We start from the raw sequence: 27,858 nt of genomic DNA on the forward strand, positions 1-27,858 counted from the left end.
CAGGGTGTTCAGAGATAATGGCCAGCAGAGGCACCCCACCCACCTGTCATGTGTGTCACTGAGCTTAGCCTCATCCAAGGTAAACAGCTCCTTCAATTCGCCAAGAGAAAAGTGTCGCTCCACATCCTGCTCCTCATCCACCACACAGCTGCTCAGTGCTTTCTTATGGCTCTGACGCTGAAAGATCTTCTCCTCGATGGTTCCTGCCTGCGGGGTGGGGGCAGAGGTGGAGCCCAGGGCTAAGTCACCTCCACACATAGGGGGCAGGAAAACCCAGGGGTTGAAACTGTAGCTGCGCAGAAGGGGAGATGAATGAGAAGAGTCTTGCCTCAATATGGCTCAAAATGGGCTGATCACCTCAGCCCATTTTCCTAGTCTATCTTTTAGGAATATAATTTGGACATGTCTGCCCACCCAGGATATTTTCTGTACCGATGGAGGGTTTCAGGGCCTGGCTAAATTTCTTTAGGATGAGCTGAGGTTTATCTGCAGCAGCGTTATCTGACCTCCACACCAAGCCCAAGTCTCACTCACTCAAGTAAATATCATTTGGGTATGACATGCCAGGCCCTATGCTAACACCAGATACAAAGAAGAATCAATATGATCCCTATCCTTCAACTCATAGACTAGTCAGAGAGACAGACAGACATATAAACTAACTGGTACATGACAGAATTCTATAGGATACCCAGCGACCCACAGGAGGGACAGTAGCATGAAATAATGTTGAAGAGCTTGAAAGTAAAAATTATCTTTAAGCTGAATCTTGAAAAATGAATAGATGGTTTACAAAGAAAGAAGAGAAGCCATTCCAGACATAATAACAAAATCAATAAGCCTGGCCTACTGGAGGCCTGTCTAGAGAATGGTAGGAGCAGGGAAAGAGCTGGGACTGAGAAAGTCCCATACTGTAGAAACTTGGATGCTAGGCTAAAGAGCTTGGCCTTGTCCTGAAAGTGCAAAGCAAAACTAGAATTTTTGGAAGGCTCATTCTGGAAGTAGTTGTGAAGAATGGATTATGATAAGGCCAAAGGTAAAGAATTAGGATGCTGCTTCAAAATCCAAGTGGGAGATGACTGACTTTAGCATGGGATGGTGAGGAAGATTAGAGTAAGGACAGGATGGTGGGACACATGTACACCCAATGGAATCAACTGCCATTGATTCATGCCAATGTATGGCAAAACCACCACAATATTGTAAAGTAATTAGCCTCCAATTAAATTAATTTTTTAAAAATAAAATGCATGCCCTTTCAAAAAAAAAAAGGGGGGGGACACATTTTGAGAAAGTAAAATCAATGATAATTGGAATCTGGTTAGGAAGCAGAGAATGGTCCACAGGATGATACTCATATTTGGGTTGGGTGGATAACAGTCATTAAGTGACAAAATTCAGAAGGGTATACTCAAGACATTCAAGTAGAAATATATAGTAGGTGATAGAATTTTAAAATCTGCAGCCAGTAAACAGTGTCAGACACACAAAGAAGAAAAATCAAGAGTCTCTTGTTTTAGTAATTAGGAAGTCAACAGTACCCTGAAAGCAGATTCAGTGGCAAAACTGGTGAGTTTAGTGAGTAGGAGATGAGATGAATTAAATCTCTAGGCTTTGGGAAAATCTGACAGTGAATGAATGGAAAATAACCCTAGGTAGTCACTACAATGTAAGAGAGGGTTGAGAAACATTTTTAAGGTGGGAGCTACTTGACCATGCTCATAGACATCAGGGAAATAAAGGAGAAACTGATCAACTAAGAAAGGAAAGAATGGGGAAAGGGTCTAGAGCAGAGCTGGAATGGTAAGTCTCAAGTAGAAAGGAAGGAAATGATTCTCGTTTGAGAATGGAAAAAAAAGAGAAGATGTGAGACGGACAGAACAGAGGAAGGTAGGCGAGAGAATTTAAGTTTGGTAGCCTACATTTTCTCTGTGAGGTAGAAGACAAAGTCTCTGCAGAAAGAAGGAAAGACAGGATTAGGAGGAAACTTGAGGGAAAAACTTGAAGTGGCTATTGAAGGAAATGAGATACAATCCAGTTCAAAATGGAGAATGTGAACTTATGGTAGTGCCAATCTAAAAATGCCAAGTTTTATCTGGTGCAGAAGCTGCAAACAGCTGTAATGATCCAAGACTAGGTATTAGGGGAAGAGTGGCAGAAAGGATGCACAGGGAGGATCGGGCTGAATAGTAAGGCAAGTCAAGCCTGATTGGGAGGAACTGGGGCAGGTAGTAACTAAGGACATTAGGTTGAAACAGATGTAGAGGTCAAGGAAACATGAAGGCTAGAGTGCTGGCAAACTGCATGGCCCCTGAAGTCAACCAGGAAGATAGCTGGAGTTGAAGTAATGAAGACTGAGCTGGTGTCCAAACTTATTAACGAATTAGGTAAACAGCAGAAGGTAGATAACTGTAGCAAGGAAGAAAAGAGGGTAGTTAAGGCAACATGAGCTTCAAAAGAGGTACTATAGGATAGATGGTCTGAGTGATCACTGAGAACCTGGAGAATGCCAATACCACCACTTAGACCCACAAGATGGAATGTGAGAAGACTACAAGGCAAGCAGCACAGAAGAAATCAGGTTTAAAAGAAAGCAAGTGTCCTGTGAAAATCATGAAGGCATAGGGGAGTTTATTATCTACAGGCATCCAGAGCACAGCAAAAAGGATCTGAGGAACAGGGTAGAGAGGGGGGAGAGAGCAGAAGAATGAAGGGCTCCAGGCTACGTCCATACCTTGCTCACCACTACAGGCAGAGGGGCCACAGAGGCAATGAGAAACACCCAAGGTGATCCTGAAGGTCTTATTCCATGACCCACCACTACTCTGAACATTACCACTATCCTTACAGACAGTAGGCGATAGATATAGCAGGTCTTCTTTTGACCATCACGCCAGACCCGGGCCATGGCTTGTTCATCATTGGCTGGGTTCCAGTCAGGGTCAAACATGACCAGTCGGTTAGCCCCGATGAGATTGAGGCCACAGCCCCCAGCTTTGCTGCTTAGCATGAAGACAAAGTCAGGACTCTGGAAAAAGAAGAAAAAGAACTGCTTATACCCCAAATTAAGAATCTTACTCAGACCAACCAACTGTTCTCTCACGTGTGGACTGCCAGTTTGCCTGCCTACCAGCCAATTTATTAGCCCGCAAGCTCAGTTCCCAGCACAGCCTTCATAAACCAATTAGCCTAACCCTACCATATCCACCAGAAAAAAAAAAGAGAGGCCCAAAAGCAGAGGCCCCAAAGCAGAGGCCCCTTATAAATTAACAACCCTTAGTTCTCATGTTATTGCACTGGTAGCATGGGGACAGTGGCCGTGCATTTACCGATGGGTTGTTGAAGCGCTCCACAACCTTGGCTCGCTTCTTAATGGACATCGTGCCATCTAAGCGAACATATAAGTACCTAAAGGGGGATCCAAAGATCAAATCAAGAAGTAAACAGAACACAGTGGGAGAAGGGGAGGGTTGGACAAACTGACTGACATATATACACATAGCTAGTGGGAAGCTGTTCTATAGCACAGGGAGCTCAGCCCGGTGCTATGATGACCTAAAGGGGTGAGATGAGGGAGAGGGAGGTTTAAGAGGGAATGTATACTTATGGTTGATTCACATTGTTGTTCAGCAGAAACTAACATGACATTGTAAAACAGTTATCCTCCAATTAAAAAAAAAGAAGTAAGTACAGTGTCCTTGGAGCCAGAGCTACTGAAGAGATAGAACCAACCACTCTTGAAGGTTGTTCATATATAACCTGAAACCCTAAATTCCCAAAGGGATTGGCAAGGAGCTAAGGGGCGAGGACCGTCCTGTGGAGTACCTGAAGGAACAGGGGCTATTCTGTTTGGACATGGAGCAAAAAAGGAACAAACATCTGGAAAGTCCTTCCTGTGCCTGCATTTTGGCCCACATCCACCAACCCAAACACCTGTTTTTCCTATGAATACAGTAGGTGAGGTATCCCTATGACAGCTCTTCCCTACCTTCGGGCTCGGCAGAGTTTCTCAAAGAGGTCCAATGTCTGAGTGTAATTGGACACCAGCACTACTTTGTCACTGCTGCGGCTTCGGGTCACCGCCAGAATGTAATCAAGGACCAGCATCTTACCTAGGAGATCAACAACTATCAGCCCCCAATGCGCTATCCCAGTGGCCAGGATTCTTACTCTTGAGATGGAATAGATTGAGCACAAAGAGACAACCTCCTGTCTCTCTTCCCAGAGGGGCCCAAAGACTGGCAGGAAAGGACTCACCTGACAGCTGAGGCTCTAGAGCCTTGGAGTTATAACCGGGGGGAAATATGTCCAAGGTACCTTCAAAGCCATCTTCCTCTTCCACACACTTGTCATAGATTAAAGCTGGATCTGAAAGAAAAAAAAAACCTCCAAAATGCCAGCTACACTGTGTTTAGAAGTTTCATTTCAGTGTTCATTAGAACATCCTCTAGAAACTTAACCTTCCTCAGCACCAGACTTGTTTCCAAAGCCCAGGGTGTGGGCAGTGCCACCTGGGATCATGAGTAGACAATTCTGCTCACTAGTGTGTTCTGTGTTTTCCCAACAAGAGGGGAGTTATACCAGAGAGGGCAAAGTTTGTTATTTTTCCCCCACCCAACATTCTATAGGCACACTTGTGCACACACACTCTCATGCACAGTCTTGTATACTCCAAGTATCAAACACGGGTCAAGCAAGGATAAGCTAAATTTTCCAAAACAAAGGGTCTGATCTAGTGCATGAGTTTATGCCTTGGGAAGGGTTAGAATCACATGTGGCCTCCGTGAAGACTACAGACAAGTTTCAGTAAAGGTGGCTGAACTACCTTCCTTGCTCACTTTGACAGAGGACCCCAGGGCATGGATCTAACTCACGATTACACAGTTTCTTCAGTGAGGTGATGGAAGAAAGAGAAGACACACTCATCTTGCCCTCACGCAACTCTTCTGCTGGCTTGGCCTGTCTCAAAAACCTCTTGTATAATTCAATCTGAAGGGGTGTCAGCCTTTAAAAAAAACAAAAAGAAGGGTAGCTGGGTCAGCAGGAATTGCAGGACCACACTTCTGCCTTCTGAGGACACCTTGAGAGCCCAACAATACATCAGGGGCTGAGCTTTTACCCACTCACTCCACACCCCTCAGTTGTTCAGTACCTACAACAAACCACCTGCTCGATCTTCACAGGCAGATATTTAGAAAGGATATCAGATGTCCTCCGTATCAGGCACCTGGAAGAACAAGATAAAAAGGCAAGAGGCTGATAAAATTGCCACACTAACTACTGGAATAAAAGCTGACACCCGAAGGACCAAGGCTCTTTGTAGTATCAAATGTCAGACACTCAATCAGCTCTATGGCAAAGATGTCTATATCAGGGTCTCAGCCATGGGAACAGAGACGCTTTCTTAGGGTCTAGCTTGACGGACAACTCTTTCTCTACTCCTTCAGAATGTTAGCTTATCTTCAAAGGAAGGCAGAGGTCTTCTACTAAGCCTGGTGCTCTGACGGAAATGAAGCTGTAAACCATTGAGTCTTCATGGGAGTTTCTCCTTGTATTTGCCCAAATGCCTGCTGCCAAATGGCCCGAGGTTCAATTAAATTCTGCCCCTACGACCTGGCAGACCAGGAAGGACAGAGATCAGGCACCTGAGCAGCAGCTCCTAAGAGCACATGGACTCTCTTTCCTGTTATCTTAACCTGAGAGGGAGGTGGCAGTTGGCAAAAGCAAGACTCTTCAGGATATAAAAATCATCAAGTATATATAACTACAACAGAGGAGTGCAGAATATACCTGCCCCTTGAGCAATGTGGCCCCCATCGAAAAAGCCCCATCAGCTGGCGAGGCACCACCACCCATCCTTCAGATCTACTACTACCTGTCACAGAAAGCTATGGGATGTAGGAAGAGAAGCTTGGTGCTTTAGATCTGAGACAGACAAAGGAAGCTTCTAAAGTACTAACAATGCTCCAAGGGATACCAAAACCTCCTCAGCAGGATGCTAAGTGGCACCAAACCAGACCACAGGGGCCAAGGCCAGGAAGAAAGCAGGAAATCAGCCTGCCAGACCCCTTCATTTACTCAGTGGCTATTATTATCAGGGCACCATCCCACTCTCTTCATAGAATCCCACCCCCAAAGGCCAAGGTCCCAAAGGACTGGCCTTGGATGGCTAAGGAGGCGATTCTGATGACCTAAAGTGGGGGGACCCCATAAGAGATGCTACTGCCACCCCCACCCTCATTACCTATTCACAATGCTGGTGAGCTCCCGCAGGCGCTCCTCTCCTACACGCCTATCTTCCTCACTGGCAGCTGCATCTCGACCCTTCAGAATTGGCAATTCAAAATGCTTCTTGAACTCCTGGGCGGTTCCTAAGCACAGGAGAAAAGGCATTAAAGAATGCAGAAAGTAATGACTTTTCCACTGCCAGGAATGGCAGACTATGTTATCACAGACCAACTTTCCCGCCAAGAACAACAATGCTGAACAAATTATAGGCAATTTCTGTTTGAATAGATCAGAGAGCTACCAAAGCAGTAAAGACTTGAAAGGCCAAATATTAAGATAGCAAATAGATCAAAACTCAAATACATGCCTAATTACATTAAATGTAAATGGACCAGGGACTTCCCTGGTCATCCAGTGGTTAAGACCCCACAGTCCCAATGCAGGGGACACACGTTCAACCCCTGGTCTGGAAGATTCCACAAGCTGCAGGGCAATTAAGCCTGTGGGTCTTAACTACTGAGCCCATGCCCTAGAGCCCTGTGAGCTGCAGTGATCACAAGAGTTAAAAACTGATATAACCATTCTATGCCCATACATTCTGGTTTTCACTTTCAGTAGAGTATTCGATGAATTACATGAGATACTCAATACTTCATTATAAAATAGACTGTGTGAACTGCTTTTACCTAATTGTTGGCTAACTTAAGTGTTCTGAGCACATTGCAGGTAGGCTAGGCTAAGTTTTAATGGTTGGCATTAAATGCATTTTTTTAAGGTATATGATTTTTTACGCTGCATACCATTTTATTTTTTATTTATTTTTTTGGCTGCACTGCATGGCGTGCATGATCTTAGCTCCCCAGCCAGGGGTTGAACCTACATCCCCTGCGGTGGAAATGCAGTCTTAACCACTGGACCACCAAGGACATCCCTTAAATGCATTTTTGACTTAAGACATTTTCAACTTTTAATGGGTTTAGTGGCACAGAACCCCATCATAAGCTGTGGAAAATCTGTATTGATATATGCTACAATACTGATGAACCTCGAAAACATTATGCTAAGTATGAAAAGCCAAACACAAAAGGTCTCATATGATTCCATTTACAGGAAATATCCAGAACAGGCAAGTACACAGAGACAGAAAATAGACTGGTAGTTGATAGGGGCTGGGCTAAGTGGGGTTGGGAGTGACCGTTAATGAGTATAGGATTTTGTTTTAGTCAGGAATTTAAAAGATCAGGTACCTCACAAAAGTGGATCTCCAAATGGCCAATGAATATATAAAAAGGGGTTCCACTTTTACTCAAAATTAAATAAATGCAAAGAAATATCACTAAGCACCCAGCAGAATGACCAAAAAAAAAAATTTAATGTCTTCTAAAGATAAATACTGGTGAAAAAAAGCAGATGTCAGCAAACTACAGCCATGGACCAGTCACCTGTTTCTGTAAAGCTCTATTAGAACGCGTCTGTGCTCGTGCGTTTACATGTTATGGATGCTTTCACGGTACAGCAGCAGAGCTGAGTACCTGTGACAGAGACATTATGGCCTTCGAGCCTGCAATACTTACCATCTAGCCTTTTAAGAAAAAAGCTGCTGGCCCCTGATGTAGAAACACTGAAATTCTCATATACTGCTGGTACAATCACTCTGGAAAACTGGATTATTTACTAGGGCTAAACTCATACATAACATATGACCCAGCAATTCCATTTTTATGACAGAGAAATGCATACTATTCTCAGTTAAGGTACAAGAATGTTCATGGGATCATTATTCAAAATAATAAAAAATGGAAACTCAATTGTCTATCAACAGTAGAACTGATCAATTCTGGTATATTTTAAAAAATGGAATAGTATACTAAAATGAAAAACAAACTGCCATAGACAACAACATGAATTACTCTCAAACATTATATTGAACAAAACAATCCAGATGCAAAGGAAAATATATTATATGATTCTTTTTACATGAAGCTCAAAAATGGGCACTAACAAATCCTTCCACAGATATCTATGTATAAGAACTGTCCAACCTATGATTTTTAGGGGCTGGGGGGCAATGAGGAGTTGCTGCTTAATGGGAAGAGTTCCAGTGTTGCAAGATGAAAAAGTTCTGGAGGTAGATGGTGGTGATGGTTGCACAACAATGTGAACGTATTTAATGACACTAAGTTGTGCACTAAATAACGGTTAAAAACAAAACCGCCCAAGACAGTCTTCTCTGAGGCAAGAGCTCTTGTGAGGCTGCTAGGATGTGATGAGCAAAAATGCCTGGGGGTAGTAGTTCCATCTCTAGCTCACGGAGACCATGCCCTGCACAGCCCCTGCCACCTCTACAGTGGGAAAAAGGGCCAGGGTGGGCCTTGCTAAGATGCCCAGCAGAGCCAAGGTCTCCCCACGGTTCTGGTACTCCTTGACAAGAGAAGTCTTCCTAAAAGAGCGTCTAGTAACCCACATTTAACCGTGGTCTCCTCTCTCCTCAGCTAGTGTTAGACTCGCAAGGTTAAATCAAGGCTCCTCTCCAGCGCAGCAGAAAAGGCCAGATTCTTACCCAGGATTCCCGAGTTGACAAAGTGTACCAAGCTGAAATACTCAAGGAGATCATTCTGGATGGGGGTCCCGGAGATGAGCACCCGTCGGCTGGTGTTCAAGCTGTCCAGGGCCTGATAAGTCTGATTCTCAGAGTTCTTGAGCCTGTGTCCCTGCAAGGAAATTAATTCTCACTGAGGCCTGGGCACAAGGTGGCCTCCCTAACAGCAGCAAAGTCTTGTGTAGACAGGAAAAGAGGAATCAAAAGCATTACAGGTCCTGAGGCCTTGGGAACTGGGCAGGGGCACCAAGACTGAGAGTTTATCTACTCTCTTGGGGAGAAACGGGCCAAGCCCAGGGACAGACCTTCAGCTTCTAGATCAATGCAACATCCATAAAACAAGGATTCCTTGTTTCTTCCTCTGCCCCCATCTCCAAAGTCACAGCAGCCTGCCTATCCTCTTCAGGGATCATCTGGACATGTTAGAGACCCAGGCTTTCAGGGAATTCTTCCTCCCCCACCAGCCCAACCATCCTAGAACCTCCTGAGTCAGATGCCTTCTGTATTAGACTCCTGGCTGTGTCTGGACTGTCAGTGGTACGGAAACTTAGTCCAGGTTCCTCCTCCCCTCTTTCCTCAGAAGCCATCCAGTTCAGATCTAAAGAAAGAGCCTCTCTCTGCATCCCTTCTCAATCCCTATATCACCGCCACCACCCCCAGCCCTCCCGTCCGGGACTTTATCTCACCAAGGCAGAAACTTTAAAGCAGAGACCATGTCAGATTTGCTTTTTAACTTAATGCACAAGACAGAGTTCTCTACTCAATGAATGTTTGCTGAAGAATGAAATGAATAACCAACATTGTTATTGAAGAATTAGACACAGAATTTTATTTAACAAAATGACTGAATGTTGTATACCTAAAACAAAAACATTTTATGTCAATTGTATCTCAAAAAAAACTTAAAGACATCCTAAACAAAATTAAGTTTTAAAGTGACTGAAAGCTCAAGCACCAGTCCTGAAACAAAAGGCTGAGACTTCTGAGCTGAAGAGGGAAAAGAAACTTTAAACCTGTGAAGAAATTACCCAAAAGGCCCTGGGGAAATGCACATCAACAACTGGAACCCTCTAAACGGAAGCCCCCTGAGGGCAGGCAATCATGGATTCCCCACGGCCTGACTCCGTCTAACAGGTACTTAATAACTCAATTTAATGAACTGAGCTGATATACTACCTTTGTGGGTCTCTGTGGAAGAGAAGTCCAACCCCAGCTCCTATGGAGCCACTCTGACTCCAGACCCAGCTCCTGACACCACTGGCCACAAATTTAAAACCCAAACCCTGGCATCTCAGCAAATCAAATATTCTGCTAGATAAAAAGTTGTCAAAGTTCTGGCTGAATTTCTATTCTGGCAGAATTCTCAGCTTACCCTTTTAAAAGCAAAAAAATGATACCAAGATTAAATACCACCACTTTTCTCTCATGAGCCCCATGAATAGATTCTTATATTTAACACATTTCCCCAGCATCTGACTGGCTTTGTGTTCTAGAACTTGTAAAGAAACGTACATGGAACTGGGTGAAGCGTACAGGGACAGATAGTCCTTCCATAGCCAAGCCAAGAGGCAGGAGTGGAGAAGAGCCAGGCCTTAAAATCTCAGACCTGGATTCCAGTCCCAGCACTCCCCTAAGCTTCAGTTTCCTAACCTCTAAAACTGAGGTGAAGATGATGTCAGTCCCTCCCATTTATAACACCTTACAAAATGGTTCCATATACCCTCTTTCTTGATCTGGATCATGTCCCTTTCAGGTAGACAATGTACCATCTACTCTATAGTCTGAGAGCAGTCTCATCAGACTGCTTCTAAGCAGCGAAGCCAACACTGATCCCAAGTGTTCTCACTTGCTCTGCCTAACTCAGATTACTATGTGGATCAAGATTTTGTACACAGTTATCATGCTATTATCTTTTATTATTTCTGTGTGTTTCAGAGAAAAGCATCAGCCGGGAGGAAGCTGGGAACATGAAAGCTTGGGGAAAAGACTTTCCAGGATCTGAACAGGACAAACTCCTCCTAGAGTAGGCTGACCACCTCTTCAGGACGCTGGCTTCCTCAGGTCTCTGACAATCAACACAATAGGGAATAGCAAGACACTACAGTATTCTTGCTTGGAGAATTTCATGGACAGAGGAGCCTAGTGGGCTACAGTCCATGGGGTCACAAAGAGTAGGACACGACTTTCACTCTCTTACTCTGATAAATAAAAGGTAGATGAGGGGCTTCCAAGGTGGTCTAGTGGTTAAGACTCTGCACTCCCAATGCAGAAGGCCCAAATTGAATCCCTGGTCAGGGAACTAGATCTCACATCCCCCAACTAAGAGCCACAATGAAGATCCCATGTGCTGCAACTAAGACCCAGCACAGCCAAATAAATAATTTTTTTAAAAAAAGGTAGATGAGTATAAGGGAAGGCCAGGATGCTGCAGTGAACAAAGAAGCAGCTTGGAACCCAGTGCCAGTCAGCTCAGAAAACAGGAGAGAATGAGGAAAAAAATGAAACACTATAGAGCAAAAGAAAATCTAGATGCCCTCAGTCCTCAAGGGCTCAGATGCCATCAGCCTGCCTTCCCTTCCCCTCCCCAACATCTTGGCCTCTAGACCAGGCTCCTGGCACAGTCCCTTTCCATGATGAAGCAAATGCCAGGGTGCTGTGCAGTGGTCACGTGCACACCCCACCTCAATCTGCTAAATCCCTTACTCCTACCAAGGAATGGCCCATCAGGGTATCAGAAGTTGGCAGGCATGCCAGATAATGACTTCATATGGACAAAAGTTCAACTGGGAAACAGCTCAGGGCTAGCAAGCATGGTTACCCTAAGTAAGCTTTTCTTCATCCCCTCCCAAAAGACCCTCAGATACTAGGGTAATCTATAGTCCCTAAAGCAGTCAAGCCTGCCATCAGTTGAAAGATGGGGCCAAGTCTTCCAGCCACCCCTCCACGAAAGCCCCAGGGAATGCTCTGACTTTCCCCAAGATGTAAACAAGGTCAGCAGGCTCAGGGCAGGCAAGCCCCTGAAGACCTGGAAAATTCTTTATACCAGGAAGCTCCCAGCCACCCTCACTCCTTTCTAAGTAGTAACATCCCTACCACCCTTCATGCACAGTGCTGGAAAAGGCCAGAAAGCAACAACTGCTATATTTCCCTCAGTCCCAGAGAGTCAACACAGGCTCACAATGTGTATGGACTATCCGCATCGGACTTCCCTATCGCTGTGCACCTGTTCACGGGAGCCCTCTCAGCCTACACAAAAATCAGAGCTGACATTTACCAAGGTGTTATGACATACCAGGCACTGTGATAAAAGCTTTCCTTCATTTAATCCTCACAATAATCCCATGAGGCAGATATTATCACCCCATTTTACTGACACAGAGAGGCTTGGGTAGTTAAGTAATTTGTCCAAGGTCATATTACTGGTATGCAGCAGACAGCCAGGATTTGAATAAAGATCTCTCTGACCCTAGAACCTGTTCCCCTAAACCCTGTGCCGTGTCTCTCCACCCATCCACATCTCTCCCAGCCTTCAAAGTCCTTCAGTCTAGGAAAACTGTAGAGAACAAAACTGTAGAACAAAACTGGTGAGCCCCAGCACCGCACTCTCCTTGGCATCCCAAGCACTACTCAACCCCTCTTTTGGCAGATTGGTACCCTGGGCTCTCCCTCTCATCTGCTGACTCTGAGGCGTATGTTCTGTCCTCAGCATCTCCCAGTAACTAGCACAGCCCTTGGACGGCACTTTTCAGTGACAAGACGCTGACAGACTTTTCTCCCACCACCCAAACAGCAGTACGTCAAGTACCTCATCACATATGACCAGTCCAACACTCCCTTTCTGGAGGACTCCAACGTGAAGGCGGAAAGTCTCATAGGAAATGATGAGGATGGGAGAAGGCACTCTGGCACCACGCTGGTTCATAAATCCTTCTATGACAGAAAAGGTGTCAGGAGAGCAAGTCTGAGAATATGCTAAAGAAAAAACCAGTTTGATGATTCTGTAATTTAGCCTGGAAACAACTCAACTCTTTTTCATGCTAATTCTCTTATTTTCTACCCACTCCCTTCCCTGGTTATCAGTGAGGATACACTTAAGAAAGGAGCAGGTTGTATGGAGGAGTGCAGTCATGTTTGTTAAGGCTCCTACCCAGCTTTTGGTCTATCTCGTCCTTAGAGCCTCCATCGATGGCCAGAGGTTGGATCCTCCCTCCAAGCCATTTCCCAACTTCATTGTACCAGTTCCTCACTAGGCTGGAGGGCGACACCACCACTGCCTTGTCGATCTCTGGCTTGCAGTCTGGACTCTGGCGCAGAAGCGTCCACATCAGTGTGATGCACTGTAGCGTCTTGCCCAGGCCCATCTCATCAGCCATGATGCAGCCATGGCTCCCAGGGATGCGCCGACTGGTGACGCACTCCCACAGGAACTTTACTCCCTGTGGAATAGTAACAGCACTCAGCCCCCTTTGGCACCCCACTGCTGCTGCCCCGGGGATGACAGCCTCTCAGGCCCAGCCACTGCCCCAGCCCAAACCTCACCCTCACCCCCATTTACCTCTCTCTGATGAGGCCTCAAGACCTTACTCAGAATAGGATCAACAACCACATGGACAGGAAGTTTTTCCCTGAGAAAACACAACACAGAAAACAGAGCTCAGACACGGCAAGGCCACACCCTCAGAAAGCTCTGTCCTGTTGTTCCAGAGGCAGTTGCCTAAGAGAGGACCTCTCTGGCCCATGCAATCAAACCATAGCAAATTCCTCTCCAGGTTTGAAAAAGCGAGGAGATGGGGATGGGTTTCCTATGTCATCACCTCAACATCCCCTGCTCCTCTGAGCCTGGTGGGAAAGGATGAGGAAACCCACCAACTGGACATATCTACACACTCTTCCCCAGGCACTCTCCTCCCCATCTACTCACTCTCTGGATGGTACCATCGTCATGACAGCACTCTGAAAACACATGCAGGTCCCAGGGTGAAACCACACCAAAATGCTCTCTGCCCTCCAGGCTCTGTGCACTTACAGAGGACACAGAAACACCAATGCACGTACTTGTCAAACTTCAGCTGGTCATGGGCGCTCAGTGGGGGAGGCTCATACAAAACCAAGGCACCTTCTTCCAGGGGGTCATGGAGGGCTCGGCGGACCCCAGCCCGTTTGAGGCCCAATGCCCGAGAGCCCAGAGGACCTAGAAACCAACAATTTGTCACTTAAGCCTCTAAGCTGAGGAGCTCCAGCCTGCCCAGGTTAAATGCCTATCCTTCACATAACTTTCCTAAGCTTCCACATGACCCCTCTCCCCAGTACCTCTCCAGATGCAATTTGGGCACCTCTGCCTAACCATTAACCAGTCTGCCTCAGACATTACTTCTCCCACTCAACTACAAACTTCTGGCGGGGCCAGGTCTCTTTCATCTTAAATCAAAACAATCCTGGAAAGGTCTGAAACCCTAACGGGGCCTTTCAAGACTGCAAGCTCAAGAGTTTGCCTCCTCCCGGCAGCCCGAGTTAGCACAATGCTCTGTTCTTTGTACAGAGGGGGAAACCTGCAGAACCTAGACCTCCAACAGAGTCAACCTTATAAAGGAAATGCTACTGGACTCACTTGGACTGAACGGAGCCTGGGTCCATCAGCCGCCCTGGCCCACCAGAAACCTCCTGCACACTGGCACATCCCCACCAAGATGAGGGGCACTTAGTCTTAGTAGCCCTTGCTGAACTTATCAAACACAGACCTCATGCAGGCCCCGGGAGAGTCACCCCACACATAGTCATCACTGGATTGGCATCTTTAATTCCAAGGTAAGCTTGTACTTACAAAAGTAGGTGTTTTGATCTATTTGGGCATATTCACACATGACTAATTTAAGAAACAGAAGAGTCTCCACTTTTACCTTGATAATTTGGAATGGGGATTTTGAAAGGCTTTGACAAAATGCTTCGAATAAATGCTTCCTAAAAAGAGAAGAAACAAGGATTCAGGACTGCTTGGAGATGTTATGGGATATTTTTATAAACACAGTCAAAAATGCCCACGTAAGTATCATAATATATTTAGAGCACTGTAGTTTGACTCCATCTCATTCAGATGCATCTAGAACAGAAGATGTGCTCCATATTAAATTATTAGGTTTTGTACAATGGCTTTCATTTTTGAGGCTTTGCACGAGGTTCCACAAATCTCCAGGGACAGGACAGTGCCAAAGCAAGTAGCTGGCCTTGGTCAACCACAAGACTCAGAACCTTTAGCTCATGAAAGATCATGCCAAGCAAGCATACCTAACTATTCCCTAGGCTGCAGTGCCTTAAGAAGGCACCACAAACTGACCTGATCCCAGTACTAACGTAACTCTCAAGTCTAGATTCAACCACTGTCCTACAGGGCTCCATCTTTCCAACCATAGCTCACACTTCTTTTGTAATCTCTGATCAATCCTGCTTACTGCATCTAATTCCCATATCAATTTTTACATCAGCCTCCTTGGGAACTAAACAGCCCTTCTAAGAGTAGTGGTCACAGGAGAAAAAGGAACAGTAGTATCAGTAAAATAATGTTGATAACAACAAAAATGACAGCAATGATGACTAATAATGTATGTCAGATGCAGTGCTAAGTTCTTGCATTCACGTTACCAATCCTCATTAATAGCTCTTTGAGGTCTGTATATTGGCACCCCTATTTTACAGATGAGCAAATTGAGGCTGAGTGGTTTCAAGTCACACAACCATGACATCTGTAGGACTTTCCTGATTCCAGGGCCTTTATTTGTAACAGATGGGCAATATGGCTTCCTAACCCAACCTGTGAGTATAGCATGTGGATCAGCCCAGAGTCAACAGCTTCCTGCATGGAACAGTACAAGAGAAGGGAAAACATGAGCCAAGAAGACATGAGAGAGAGGGCAAGCCAATCACCAAAAAAAGCCAGGGACAAGGATGACAGGAAGTCTCTGTGCCATCACTTCAGCCTGGAATCAGCACTAGGCTACTGGGCTGGGGCAGAAGAAGTCCACAGTGTCAGCTCCTGAGCTAACTGACAACTCCCATCTAAGTTCTCATGTATATACACCTGAGCCCTCTAGGGAATTACAATAGCCTGTGAACCTCAACAAAATAAGAGTTAGCCAAGAGAGCAAGGAGAAAACAAGAGCAGAAACGTTGAAGGCAGTCTTAATGGAATACATTAGTAGGAAAGTAATGAAAAATACTCCCTTCTAGCAAAAACACAGTTTAATGGGGGGGGGGGGGGGGGGCAATTGCCCTGAAATTTTTATATTTTTATTCTGATCCACCTGTATAGATTATAAATTAAATTCTAGAAACTCAATGTACTTTAAAGAAGAAGAATGTAATGAATATATATGGCAATGTATGGCAAGATAGAAAAGAAACGTGGAGAACTGAACTTCATCACCATGCTTAAATAACACAAGGCCAGGGTTGGACAAAGGCTCCAATTCTTTATTTGCATATTTCTTTGCAGCTGAATAAAATTTTTTGATTATTTTTAATTATCAAAGAAAGGATAATGAGAAACTTAAACATGAAAGATGCTAAAAGCTACCATTAAGTCAAAGAAGAGGAAAAGGACAAAGATGGACTCAATTTCTTCCCTAATTTGGCATCAATTTTGCTTATAATTCCAAAACTGAGATATTATGTTCAAGATTATCAATGTAAGAGGCTAGTATTAAAGCTCTAAGTAGCCAAGAATTTATGCTCCAAATTTAAAAAGACTTTCAGTAAAACCCAGGAGCCACAAGTGCTGCAGGTAGAAGTTCAGGCTTGTGGAACTACTGTGGAAGGAGGCGAGGACCCCTGGCTAAAACCATCTGAGGGCACAGCCTGCAAGACTTGCAATACAGCTTCCAAGAATCTGGTCTGGGAATAGTCATTGGACTCTGACAGAGGCAGGAGAGAAAGCATGCTCTCACTCAGTTCATTTAGTTACTGAAAATCCACACCACCCTTTGCTCCTGATGATAGAAGAGGGAGAAGAACATTCCTCCTCCCTACCAAGGTCAAAGCTTCCCTCTTCCACAGACAGTATCAGGCCTGCCTGATCTTTCTCTATCTCAAGCTTCTCCCTCTACCAGCTCTTTCTCACCAGGATTTAAGACATGCTTAACTCTCCCCTATCTTAAAAACAAAATGTCCTTTGACCTCATATCTCCTCCCCTTCAAACTTCTAGAAAAAGTAGTCTGTTTCCCCCTTATCTCCCACTCCTCCTATCTTCTGAAATGATTCTGCCCAAGGTCACCAATGGCCTATAAGACCTTAACTCCAAGAGATATTTTTCTACCCTATCTTACTAGACAAAGCTGGTCACTCTTTCCTCTCAAATAGTCTCTGCTTTTGACTTCCATGACACCATTCTCCCACTATTTTATCTTTCTGGGACTTTACACTCAGTCGCCTAACGGGTTCCTCTTCTTCTGCCCAATCCCTTTAAAAGTCAGTGTTTCTCAGGGTTTGACCTTAAGTTCTTCTGACTATACATTCACATGGACACACCAATACACTTTTTGGAGGTGTCAAACTCTATGCCAATCACCTCAAATCTATTTCCAGTCCATAACACTCTCCTAGGTACCACATCCACATGTGCCAACCTAGACAACCTACAGGACTTAAACTCATTGTGTCTAAGTCTAAAGTCTGTCCCCAGGGCTGCACTGACTTCTGTAGTCCTAAAGCATTTTTTTCCTTTGAGGATCCTTCCTCCACAGCTTTCACACAGGCTGTTCCCTTTACCTGGACATTTCCTACTCTCTTCACCTGGCAAACTCCTCACAGTCTTCAGGACCCGACCTAATCAGCATGTCCCTCAGATTCCAGTCTCCACCAGCCTCCAGACTGTTAGGCCTACTGTTTGCAAACTCTCACCACCCTCACACTTATCTCCTAAGATAAATCCTGAATTAAAACAGTTTCAGAGGACTAATACTACTTTTTTAAGCTCAAGAAACAAACAATATTACTTTAGTGAATTATATACATATGGTAAAACTATCACAAAAAGCAAGGGATGATGAACATAGTTAGGATGGTGGTACCTCTGGGAATGGGAAAAGAATTATGACTGATGATATTCTAGCCCTGGGTGGTGGGTTCACAGGAGTTATTTTGGTTTATATCTTATATACATTATACATATGTTTCTGTATTCATCAAATAGTACGTAAAATGTTTTCTGAATGTATATAATAACCGTGCATGTGTAACCTCCATTACACATTCCTATCATCATATTCCCATTTTTCCTTCAAAATGTCCCTATAAAGGAAAAACACAGTCCTGTGTCTCTACCATTGCAACAGAACAATAAAACACCTAGGAATAAACCTTGCTACAGGACAGCCTTGGTGGTCCAGTGGTTAAGAATCCACCTGCCAATGCAGGGGACATGGATTTGATCCCTGATCTGGGAAGATTCCACTCGCTGAAGAATCAGTACTTGTAGCCTGCGCCACAACTACTGAAGCCCTTGCGCCCTAGAGCCCATGCTCCACAAGAGAAGCCACTGCAATGAGAAGCCCACTCATAGCAACTACAGAGCAGCACCTGCTTACCACAACTAGAGAAAGCCTGTGGGCAGCAACAAAGATCCAGCACAGGCAAAAAAAAAAAAAAATCCTACATACAGAGGCAAAGGCCCTAAGGCCCTGCTTATTTAACTTATATGCAAAGTACATCATGCGAAATGCCCGGCTGGATGAAGCACAAGCTGGAATCAAGATTGCCAGGAGAAACAGCAATAACCTCAGATACGCAGATGACACCACCCTTATGGCAGAAAGTGAAGAGGAACTAAAAAGCCTCTTGATGAAAGTGAAAGAGGAGAGTGAAAAAGTTGGCTTAAAGCTCAACATTCAGAAAACTAAGATCATGGCAGCTCCCATCACTTCATGAAAAATAGATGGGGAAACAATGGAAACGGTGACAGATTTTATTTTCTTGGGCTCCAAAATCACTGCAGATGGTGATTGCAGCCATGAACTAAAAGACACATGCTCCTTAGAAGAAAAGCTATGACAAACCTAGGCAGCATATTAAAAAGCAGAGGCATTACTTTGCCAATAAAGGCCCATCTAGTCAAAGCTATGGTTTTTCCAGTAGTCATGTATGGATGTGAGAGTTGAGACTATAAAGAAAGCTGAGTGCTAAAGAATTGATGCTTCTGAACTGTGGCGTTGGAGAAGACTCTTGAGAGTCCCTGGGACCGCAAGGAGATCAAACCAATCAATTCTAAGGAAATCAGTCCGGAATACTCATTGGAAGGACTGATGCTAAAGCTGAAGCTCTAATACTTTGGCCACCTGATAAAAAGAAGCAACTCATTAGAAAAGACCCTAATACTGGGAAAGATTGAAGGCAGGAGAAGGAGACAACAGAGGATGAGATGGCTGGATGGCATCACCGACTCGATGAACATGAGTCTGAGTAAACTCTGGGAGTTGGTGATGGACAGGGAGGCCTGGAGTGCTGCAGTCCATGGGGTCACAAAGAGTTGGACACGACTGAGCAACTGAACTGACTGACAGAGGCAAAAGGCCTGTATGCAGAAAAGTATAAGATACTGATGAAAGAAATCAAAGATACAAACAGATGGAGATATCCCATGTTCTTGGATTGGAAGAATCAATACTGTGTAAATGTAAATGAATATACTACCCAAAGCAATCTATAGATTCAATGCAATTCCTATCAAATTAACAATGGTATTTTCCATAGAACTAGAAAAGAAAATTTTACAATTTATATGGAAGCAGAAAAGACCTTGAATAAACAAAGCAATCTGGAGAAACAAAAATGAAGCTAGAAGAATCAGGCTCCCTGACTTCAGACTATACTACAAAGCAACAGTAATCAAGACACTGGCTCAAAAACAAAAATATAGACCAATGGAAAAGGACAGACAATCCAGAGATAAACCCACACACCTATGGTCATCTTATCTATGACAAAAGAAGCAAGAAAATACAATGGAGAAAAGACTTCAGTAAATGGTGCTGTGAAAACTGGACAGCTACATGTAGAAGAATGAAATTAGAACACTTCCTAACACCATACACAAAAATAAACTCAAAATGGGTTAAACACCTGAATGTAAGGCTATACACAATAAAATTCTTAGAGGAAAACAGGCAAAACACTCAGATCTTTTTCATGCACCTCCTAATGAAAATAAACAAATGAGACCTAATTAAACGTAAAACCTTTTGCACAGTAAAGGAAACCATAAACAAAACAAAAAGACAACCCTCAGAATAGGAGGAAATATTTCATATGAACAAACTGAAAAAGGATTAATCTCCAAAATATACAAACAGCTCATGCAGCTTAATATCAAATCAAAAAATGGACAGAAGACGTAAACAGACATTTCTCCAAAGAAACCGTACAGAAGGCCAAACAAACACGTGAAAAGATGCTCAACATAACTAATTATTGGGAGAAGGCAATGGCACCCCACTCCAGTACTTTTGCCTGGAAAATCCCATGGACGGAGGAGCCTGGTAGGGCTGCAGTCCATGGGGTCGCTAGAGTCGGACACGACTGAGTGACTTCACTTTCACTTTTCACTTTCATGCATTGGAGAAGGAAATGGCAATCCACTCCAGTGTTCTTGTCTGGAGAATCCCAGGGACGGGGAAGCCTGGTGGGCTGCTGTCTACAGGATCGCACAGAGTCGGACACGACTGAAACTAATTATTAGAGGAATGCAAATCAAAACTACAATGAGGTATCAACTCACACCCATCAAAATGGCCATCATTAATAAAATCTACAAACAATAAATGCTAGAGACTGAGTGAAGACAAGGAAGTCCTCTTGCACTGTTGTTGGGAATATAAACTGGTACAAACACTATGGAGAACAGTATGGAGGTTTCTTAAAAAAACTCAGAACTAGCATATGAACAGCAATCTCACTACTGGACATATACTCAGAGAAAACCATAATTTAAAAAGACACATGTAGTGGTCAGTGTCTGACTCTTTGTGAACCCATGGACCATAGCCTGCCAGGTTCCTGTGTCCATGGGATTTCCCAGCCAAGAATACTGGAGTGGGTTGCCATTTCCTTCTCCAGGGGATCTTCCCGACCCAGAGATCAAACTCGCATCTCCTGCATTGGTAGGCAGACTGCTTACCACTGAGCCACCTGGGAAGCTCACACCTGAAACACACAACACTGTAAATCAACTATACTCCAATAAAAATTTTAAAAATGAAATATCAACTCTCTAAAGCAAAAAAATAAAGTTATTACAAAATAATGACTATACTTCCTTGTGTTGCATGTCCTTGTTGCTTATTTTATAAAAAAAAAAAAAGACTGATGTATCCCAATGTTCATAGCCAGAACATGGAAGTAACCTAAATGTTCACCAACAGAGGAATGGATAAAGAATAGAGTGTGTGTGTGTGTGTCCACAATGGAATTAGCCATAAGAAGGAATGAAATTGGGTCATTTGTAGACACATGGATGGACCTGGAGATTGTTATAAATGAGTGTAGTAAGCCAGAAAGAGAAAAACAAGTATCATGCATTAACGTATATATGTGGAATCTAGAAAAATGGTATAGATGATCTTATCTGCAAAACAGAAATAGAGACACAGAAGTAGAGAACAAATGCATGGACACCAAAGGGGAAGGGAGAGGGTGGGATGAACTGGGATTGACATATATACACTCTTGATACTATGTATAAAATAAATAACTAATGAGAATCAACTGTATAGCTCAGGGAACTCTATTCAGTGATCTGTGGTGACCTAAATGGGAAGGAAATCCAAAAAGAGGGGAGATATATATACATATATATACACACACACACACACACGTATGGCTGATTCACTTTGCTACACAGCAGAAATTAATACAACATTGTAAAGCAACTATACTCCAATAAAAATTAATTTAAAAAACAATCTTGCGTCTCCTCTATTCTCAATACTACACTATTTCTGACACCTGACGTGGGTTTTCCACACGTCAAGCAAATCTTCGGTTCCACTTGGGTTCCCTACACCTTAATTCCAACACTATCTTCCAGGAGAAAGCATCAGAAGCAAATCTCAAGTCTAGGTGCTTCTAACCACAAAGTGAAAGTCGCTCAATCAGCTCTTTGCAACCCCATGGACTGTAGCCTGCCAGGCTCCTCTGTCCATGGGATTTTCCAGATAATACTGGGAGGGATTGCCATTTCCTTCTCCAGGGGATATTCCCAACCCTGGGATCCAACCCAAGTTTCCTGCATTGCAGGCAGTCTTGAAAGGCTCTGACCCCAAGCTACAAATCAAATGTTACCACAACCCCTTCCTTAGATTAATTCACTAGCTGGTTCAGAGAACTCAGATAAAGTTTACTTACTAGATTACTGGTTTATCACAAAGGATATTAAAAGATATGAATGAATAGCCAGATGAACAGACACACAGAGGGAGGAAGTCTGGAAGAGCGGTGAACACTGGAGCTTCTGGCCCAGAGGAGCTTCGAGTGTGCCTCTTCCTGACTTCCTGCTCACTAACCAGGAAGTTCTCCAAACCCTCCCAAACCTTTTGTGTTTCTAAGGAGGCTTTTGACACAGGTAGGACTGATTAAACATTGGCCATTGGTGGGTTGGTTCCCCTGGCAACCAGTCCCAAAGTTAAGTGCTTTCCAAAGTCATCTCATTAGCAAACTCAGGTGTGGCTGAAAGGGGTTCATTAGGAATAACAGAAGACATCTTGATCCCTCTTATCATTTAAATTCCAAAGGTTTTTGGAGCTGTGTCTTGGTGTCCTTCAGAAGGTTTAGAGGAAAAAGCTTTGGATGGAGCTAGGCAGATCTGACAATTTTGTAACTTTAAGCAAATTATTTAACCCCTCTAGGATTCATCTTCCTTATCTTAAAAAAATGAGTTACATGAGATAATGCACATAACCTGCCCTGGTGATGATTACTTTTGATTTTACTAAAGGATACGGTGAAAGCTATAGGGCTCTGGTACTTCTTAGACGCCATTATGCAGAATCAGACAGTTCTCTGCTGGGTTCCAACACCCTGTCTAAATGGGAAGGTCTTCACTGTCTGCACCTTGTTGTCATCAGCCAGTCCCAGCCACCTGAGAGTTGGTGCCCAAGTAGCTATAACAAGGGGAATTCCAAGTCAGGTACACTAAGGAAATCTCTAAGAAAAGAGGTCAGGCCTTTTCCAGGCCCCGGGAGCTGTGGCCAGGCCCAAATCTCCCACTAAAGCATCTGATGGCTACTGTGAGAGGATTCAGGGAGCCTCCCTAAACAAAAGAGGGCACACACAGACACCGACAGGTTATAGCTCAGGCTTACATGTTGACTGCTGTCCAGACAGGGTGGTCGATTCGTTAGTTGAGTCAAAGGTTTCCGAAAAGGAGACAGGAAACACTCCTGGCTCTGGGTCTCACAGCTGGATTTCTTAGGTTTCTTAGAAGTCTAAGAGAGAGAATTGGGGAAGGTGAAGTCTGGATGATACAGAGTTAGCCACAATGACAACTAATATTTAAAATCTCATTAAGCGTAAAGCACTGTGCTAAACTCTTCACATGTGTTATCATATATCATCTTCATAGTAATCCTAGAATACATGTTTACATCCTGATGTAACAGGTGAGAACACTGGAGCTTAGTGAAGTTAAAGAACTTGCCTAATTTGAGGAGCAGTGAAAAGTAAAAGTCGCTCAGTCCTGTCCAACTCTGCCTGCCCGTGGACTATACAATCCATGGAATTCTCCAGGCCAGAATACTGGAGTGGGTAGCCATTCCCTTCCCCAGGGGATCTTCCCGACCCAAGAATAGAACTAGCACTGCAGGCAGATTCTTTCCAACTGAGCTATCAGGGAAGCCCCAAGGGGCAATGGAAGAAGCGAATGAAGTGAGCCTGTGACGGGCAAGTCCATCAGTAGCATAGTCAAGCTGCCCACAAATCTTCACTCCAAAAGCCCCAAGGAATGACTGAGTGACTCTTTGCTTTCCTCCCAGGGTTTACCAATGGAGGGCAAGAGTAGCTGCTGCTGCTGCTGCTGCTTAGTCACTTCAGTCGTGTCCGACTCCAGCGACCCCATAGACGGCAGCCCACCAGGCTTCCCCATCCCTGGGATTCTGCAGGCAAGAACACTGGAGTGGGTTGCCATTTCCTTCTCCAACGCATGAAAGTAAAAAGTGAAAGTAAAGTCGCTCAGTCATGTCCGACTCTTAGCAACCCCATGGACTGCAGTCTACCAGGCTCCTCTGTCCATGGATTTTCCAGGCAAAAGTACTGGAGTGGGGTGCCATTGCCTTCTCCGGGGCAAGAGTAGAGCTGCTCCCAACTCCCAGGCCGCTCTCGCCAGTCCCCACCATGTCTGTGGTGAAAGCATTTTCTGGAGCAACCAGGAGCAGACAACACCAAGTGCTGCCCCAAGTTCAAGTCTGAGACCCATGTAAGTGGCAAGGGGCAGCCAAGACAGCCTGCACACCAGCAATGCAGCTACAGAACGAGCCCCACTGAGCCATCAGGCAAGAATCCACCTGTAGCAGCTTGCCAAGGTATCCGAAGCTACAAGGCACACCTGAAACAAACACCAGACCCCTTCCACTCTCTCTATGGGCTTTTACTCACATGTTGCAACCGCCCCAAATTGCCTTCTAGATATTTCTTAGCTAATCCCTTCTTCAAACCACTGCTTCCTGAATTGCTTTCTCTGAAGTGCATGCTACATCATCATCCTACTGATTTAGGTTACATAGGTCCTACCCACAGCTAGTCCCAAAAAGCCTCCAAGGCAGGGCCCAGTCCAAAGTCAAACGTGGTGCCCTTGATTATCTGCAGGGACAGGAGGGGCAGCACCACCCCTCCAATCAAGGCCCAAGGAAGCTCAGATTCTACCACAGGCCCAGTACACCCTACTGTTCTGTGACACGGGCAGGTGACAAAGAGAAAAAGAGCTGCTAGTTGCTGCTGGGGCCTCCTCCCCACTTTTTTCCCAAGGGAACCAAAGGGTCCAACCCAATCAGCTCTTTGCTTTGGAACAGCAAATTTTCCTATCAGGAAAACTGAGGCATACTAGCTTTTAGTGAGCACCTTGAGGACAAAGATTTTTATCCAGTTCGATGCCTGACACATAGTAAACACTGAAAGGTTTCTGGAGGTGACAGGGTACATTTCATGTAACCCCAGAAACCAAGTCTAGGATTCCTCTCTGCCTAAACAGCCCTGCAACCCCACGTTCCCTATCCCCTTGAGGGCAGAGTACTCACCACTGCTCCAGGCTGCCAGTCTTCATCATCAGAGGGTCCGTCTTCCGGTTTTCTCTTGGCCAGCTGGCTGGGAGCTAAGCTCCTCCTCTGTAAGAAGAGGACGGAAACAGTCCATTAGACCCAGCCATAGTGCTAGCCACAGTCTCCCATAGGCCCATACTTACCATCCTGGACCCAGTAACATAAAATGTCAAGTACCCATTAGGCAAAGGTCAAAGGCACACAGCAGCTGAGAATGTAGAACCAGCCTACTAAAGAGCGGGCTGCTACTCTTTTGAGAGCATGGGCTAATTAAAGGAGCAGGAATGGAGGGAATACAGCCAGGGGCTGAGCTTTGGGCCCGAAGTATGAAGAGTGTCGGTCTCCAGGTAGCCGAGGCGGGAGAGAAGGGCAAAAAGGAAGTACCCAATCAGAAATGGGTAGAGGTCTAGGATGGGGGGAAGAGGCAGGGGAAGAGACTGCCAGACTGGGCAGAGGGGAGTCGGAATAACGGCCCCAGATGGACCTGAAGGCAGGGGGTAGCAGCGGGGTGGGGGGAGGGGAGGAAGGGTGAAAATCTGAGGCCTGGGGAGGGCGAGTCCGGAGAAGGGATTTCCCAGGTCGGAGTGCGGATGCGGGCCTGAGGGAGGCCGAGCAGGGGTCCAGGCAGGACACGTAGAAAACCCGGGTTTGGGAGGGGAATCCCAGGCAAGGCTGGAAAGAGCCGCACAGCTGAATCCCAAGCACTGCCGCTAAACCTTCCTCTACCCAAAGCGCGCGTTAACAGCCGCCAGGACTCCCGGGACCCGCCAGGCCCGGTCAATCGAACCTCCCGCGGTGCAGCCACCGCACCACCCATTGGCTGCGTTCTATGCGTTCGGCGCTCGCGCCCCAAGGATGGGGGCGGGCCTAGCCCTGCGGTCGCGGAGAGGCCGGGGAAGTAGAGCTGAGTTGGCTAAGGGGATCAGCGAGGAGGTGGGACTTAGGGGGGAGGGCGGGGTCCGTGGTGGCGGGAGCGGTTAGGCGAGGTGGGCGGGGCAAGAGGGCCAGCAAGGTTTTTGTGCTTGGGGGCAGGGCTTGCGCTTGGGGGCAGGGCTTGCGTTCGGGTCCACTGGCCTGTTGTGCTGCCTGGGAAGCAACTGAAGTGATGGTTTACTTTAGATGGGGCTGCGAAGGACTTGCACCTGTGTGCAGAAGGCTGGGAAAGGGGGCATAGTATGTGACAGAGCTGGAGAGGAGGTCGGGGTTGGAGTTAGATGTCGCTCCTTTTCCCCATCCCCAGCCGCCGAGGGTGGGGGCAGTTTTTCCGTCTGGACTCCCTACCACGTGGTCGGCTTAGGCAGTGAAAGCTCCCAGGGGACTTGATTTTTAGATCTGGGGTGTCTCAAAGAAAGCTACCTTCCTTTCCTAGGCAAAACCGTGCTGGCGGCAATGTGGCTTTGGAGTCAGACCTAATCCTATACACGCAGTCTTCCTGTAGGCTCAGTTTCTTAAAACGTCAATTACTTCATAACGAAACTGTGTATTATGTTAGTATTTTGGCAATTCTGAGAATTAGATAATGTGCTCAAATTTCTCGATATAATGCCAAGCACAACCTAGGTACTCACTAGTAAGGGGTATACACATAGCATTTATTGTCAGGTACCTCTAAGTTTCTTAGTTATAATCATTTAATAAAGAAAGCTGGTACGGTGTGAGGAACACGTGTATACCTGTGGCGGATTCATGTTGATATATGGCAAAATCAATACAATATTGTAAAGTTAAAAAATAAAATTAAAAATAAAGAAAAACAAAAAAGATATAAAAATAAGCAAACATTTTAAAAATTTAAAAAAATGAAAGAAAGCTGAGCGCCGAAGAATTGATGCTTTTGAACTGTGGTGTTGGAGAAGACTCTTGAGAGTCCCTTGGACTGCAGGGAGATCCAACCAATCCATCCTAAAGGAGATCAGTCCTGAATATTCATTGGAAGGACTGATGCTGAAGCTCCAACTCCGGTATTTTGGCCACCTGATATGAAGAACGGACTCATTTGAAAAGACCCTGATGCTGGGAAAGATTGAAGGCAGGAGGAGAAGGGGATGACAGAGGATGAGATGGTTGGATGGCATCACTGACCCAATGGACATGAGTTTGAGTAAACTCTGGGAGATGGTGATGGACAGGGAGGCCTGGCATGCTGCAGTCCGTGGGGTCGCAAAGAGTCAGACACGACTGACCAACTGAACTGAACTGAATGCTCACAACTGTGAGGCAGGTTTATTATTGTCCCTGTAGACTAAAAAAATTGCTCACAACCTAAAAGTTGAGAGTTAAGTTTTGTTTGGTGGGAATTTTTAGGACGTCAAGCCCAGGAAGCAGAATCTCAAGTAACCCTAAGAGAACTCCTCAGAGGAGGCAAGGGGGAACTTCCATATATAGAAGTTTTGCAACACAGGGCAAGTAATCAGAAATATCTAAAGTGAAAGTGTTGGTCATTCGGTCGTGTCCGACTCTCTGTGACTCCTTGGACTGTAGCCTGCCAGGCTCCTCTGTCCATGGGATTTCTCAGGCAAGAGTACTGGAGTGGGTTGCCATTTCCTTCTCCAGGGTATCTTCCCAACCCAGTGTTTGAACCTGGGTCTCCCACATTGCAGGCAAAGTCTTTACAGTCTGAGCCACAGGGAAGCCCTAAAAATTATTGTAGAAATAATTGAAGAAAGCTAGAAATCAAAAATTAAGGAATTAAGTGCTTTTCTGTGTATGGGAAAATGCAAGATTCTGGGCTCAGTGAAATT

At 45.1% G+C, this 27,858-nt stretch overlaps 1 protein-coding gene across 2 annotated transcripts in view; it reads right to left on the minus strand.

The window, feature by feature from the left end:
* The window catches only part of RAD54L (RAD54 like), a 26,298-nt gene extending 400 nt beyond the window's left edge, over nt 1–25,898 (minus strand). The window contains exons 1-17 of one of the 2 annotated variants that reach the window (XM_027537387.1): nt 25,261–25,898; nt 25,097–25,183; nt 23,171–23,293; nt 14,725–14,785; nt 13,883–14,018; nt 13,383–13,452; nt 12,975–13,263; nt 12,633–12,754; nt 8,789–8,939; nt 6,245–6,371; nt 5,153–5,227; nt 4,875–5,005; nt 4,258–4,368; nt 3,989–4,112; nt 3,330–3,408; nt 2,849–3,028; nt 44–207 (exon numbers count right to left, since the gene is read on the minus strand). In XM_027537387.1, coding sequence (XP_027393188.1) covers nt 44–207; nt 2,849–3,028; nt 3,330–3,408; nt 3,989–4,112; nt 4,258–4,368; nt 4,875–5,005; nt 5,153–5,227; nt 6,245–6,371; nt 8,789–8,939; nt 12,633–12,754; nt 12,975–13,263; nt 13,383–13,452; nt 13,883–14,018; nt 14,725–14,785; nt 23,171–23,293; nt 25,097–25,183; nt 25,261–25,263 — 2,033 coding nt within the window. In that variant the 5' untranslated portion in view covers nt 25,264–25,898. Of the gene's footprint in view, nt 1–43; nt 208–2,848; nt 3,029–3,329; nt 3,409–3,988; nt 4,113–4,257; nt 4,369–4,874; nt 5,006–5,152; nt 5,228–6,244; nt 6,372–8,788; nt 8,940–12,632; nt 12,758–12,974; nt 13,264–13,382; nt 13,453–13,882; nt 14,019–14,724; nt 14,786–23,170; nt 23,294–25,096; nt 25,184–25,260 lie in introns of both variants that reach the window. The other variant, XM_027537386.1, reaches the window with a different exon arrangement.
* Between the last annotated feature and the right edge of the window lie 1,960 nt (nt 25,899–27,858).

Source organism: Bos indicus x Bos taurus, chromosome 3 (genome assembly GCF_003369695.1).
Source record: "Bos indicus x Bos taurus breed Angus x Brahman F1 hybrid chromosome 3, Bos_hybrid_MaternalHap_v2.0, whole genome shotgun sequence".
Taxonomy (NCBI): Eukaryota; Metazoa; Chordata; class Mammalia; order Artiodactyla; family Bovidae; genus Bos; species Bos indicus x Bos taurus.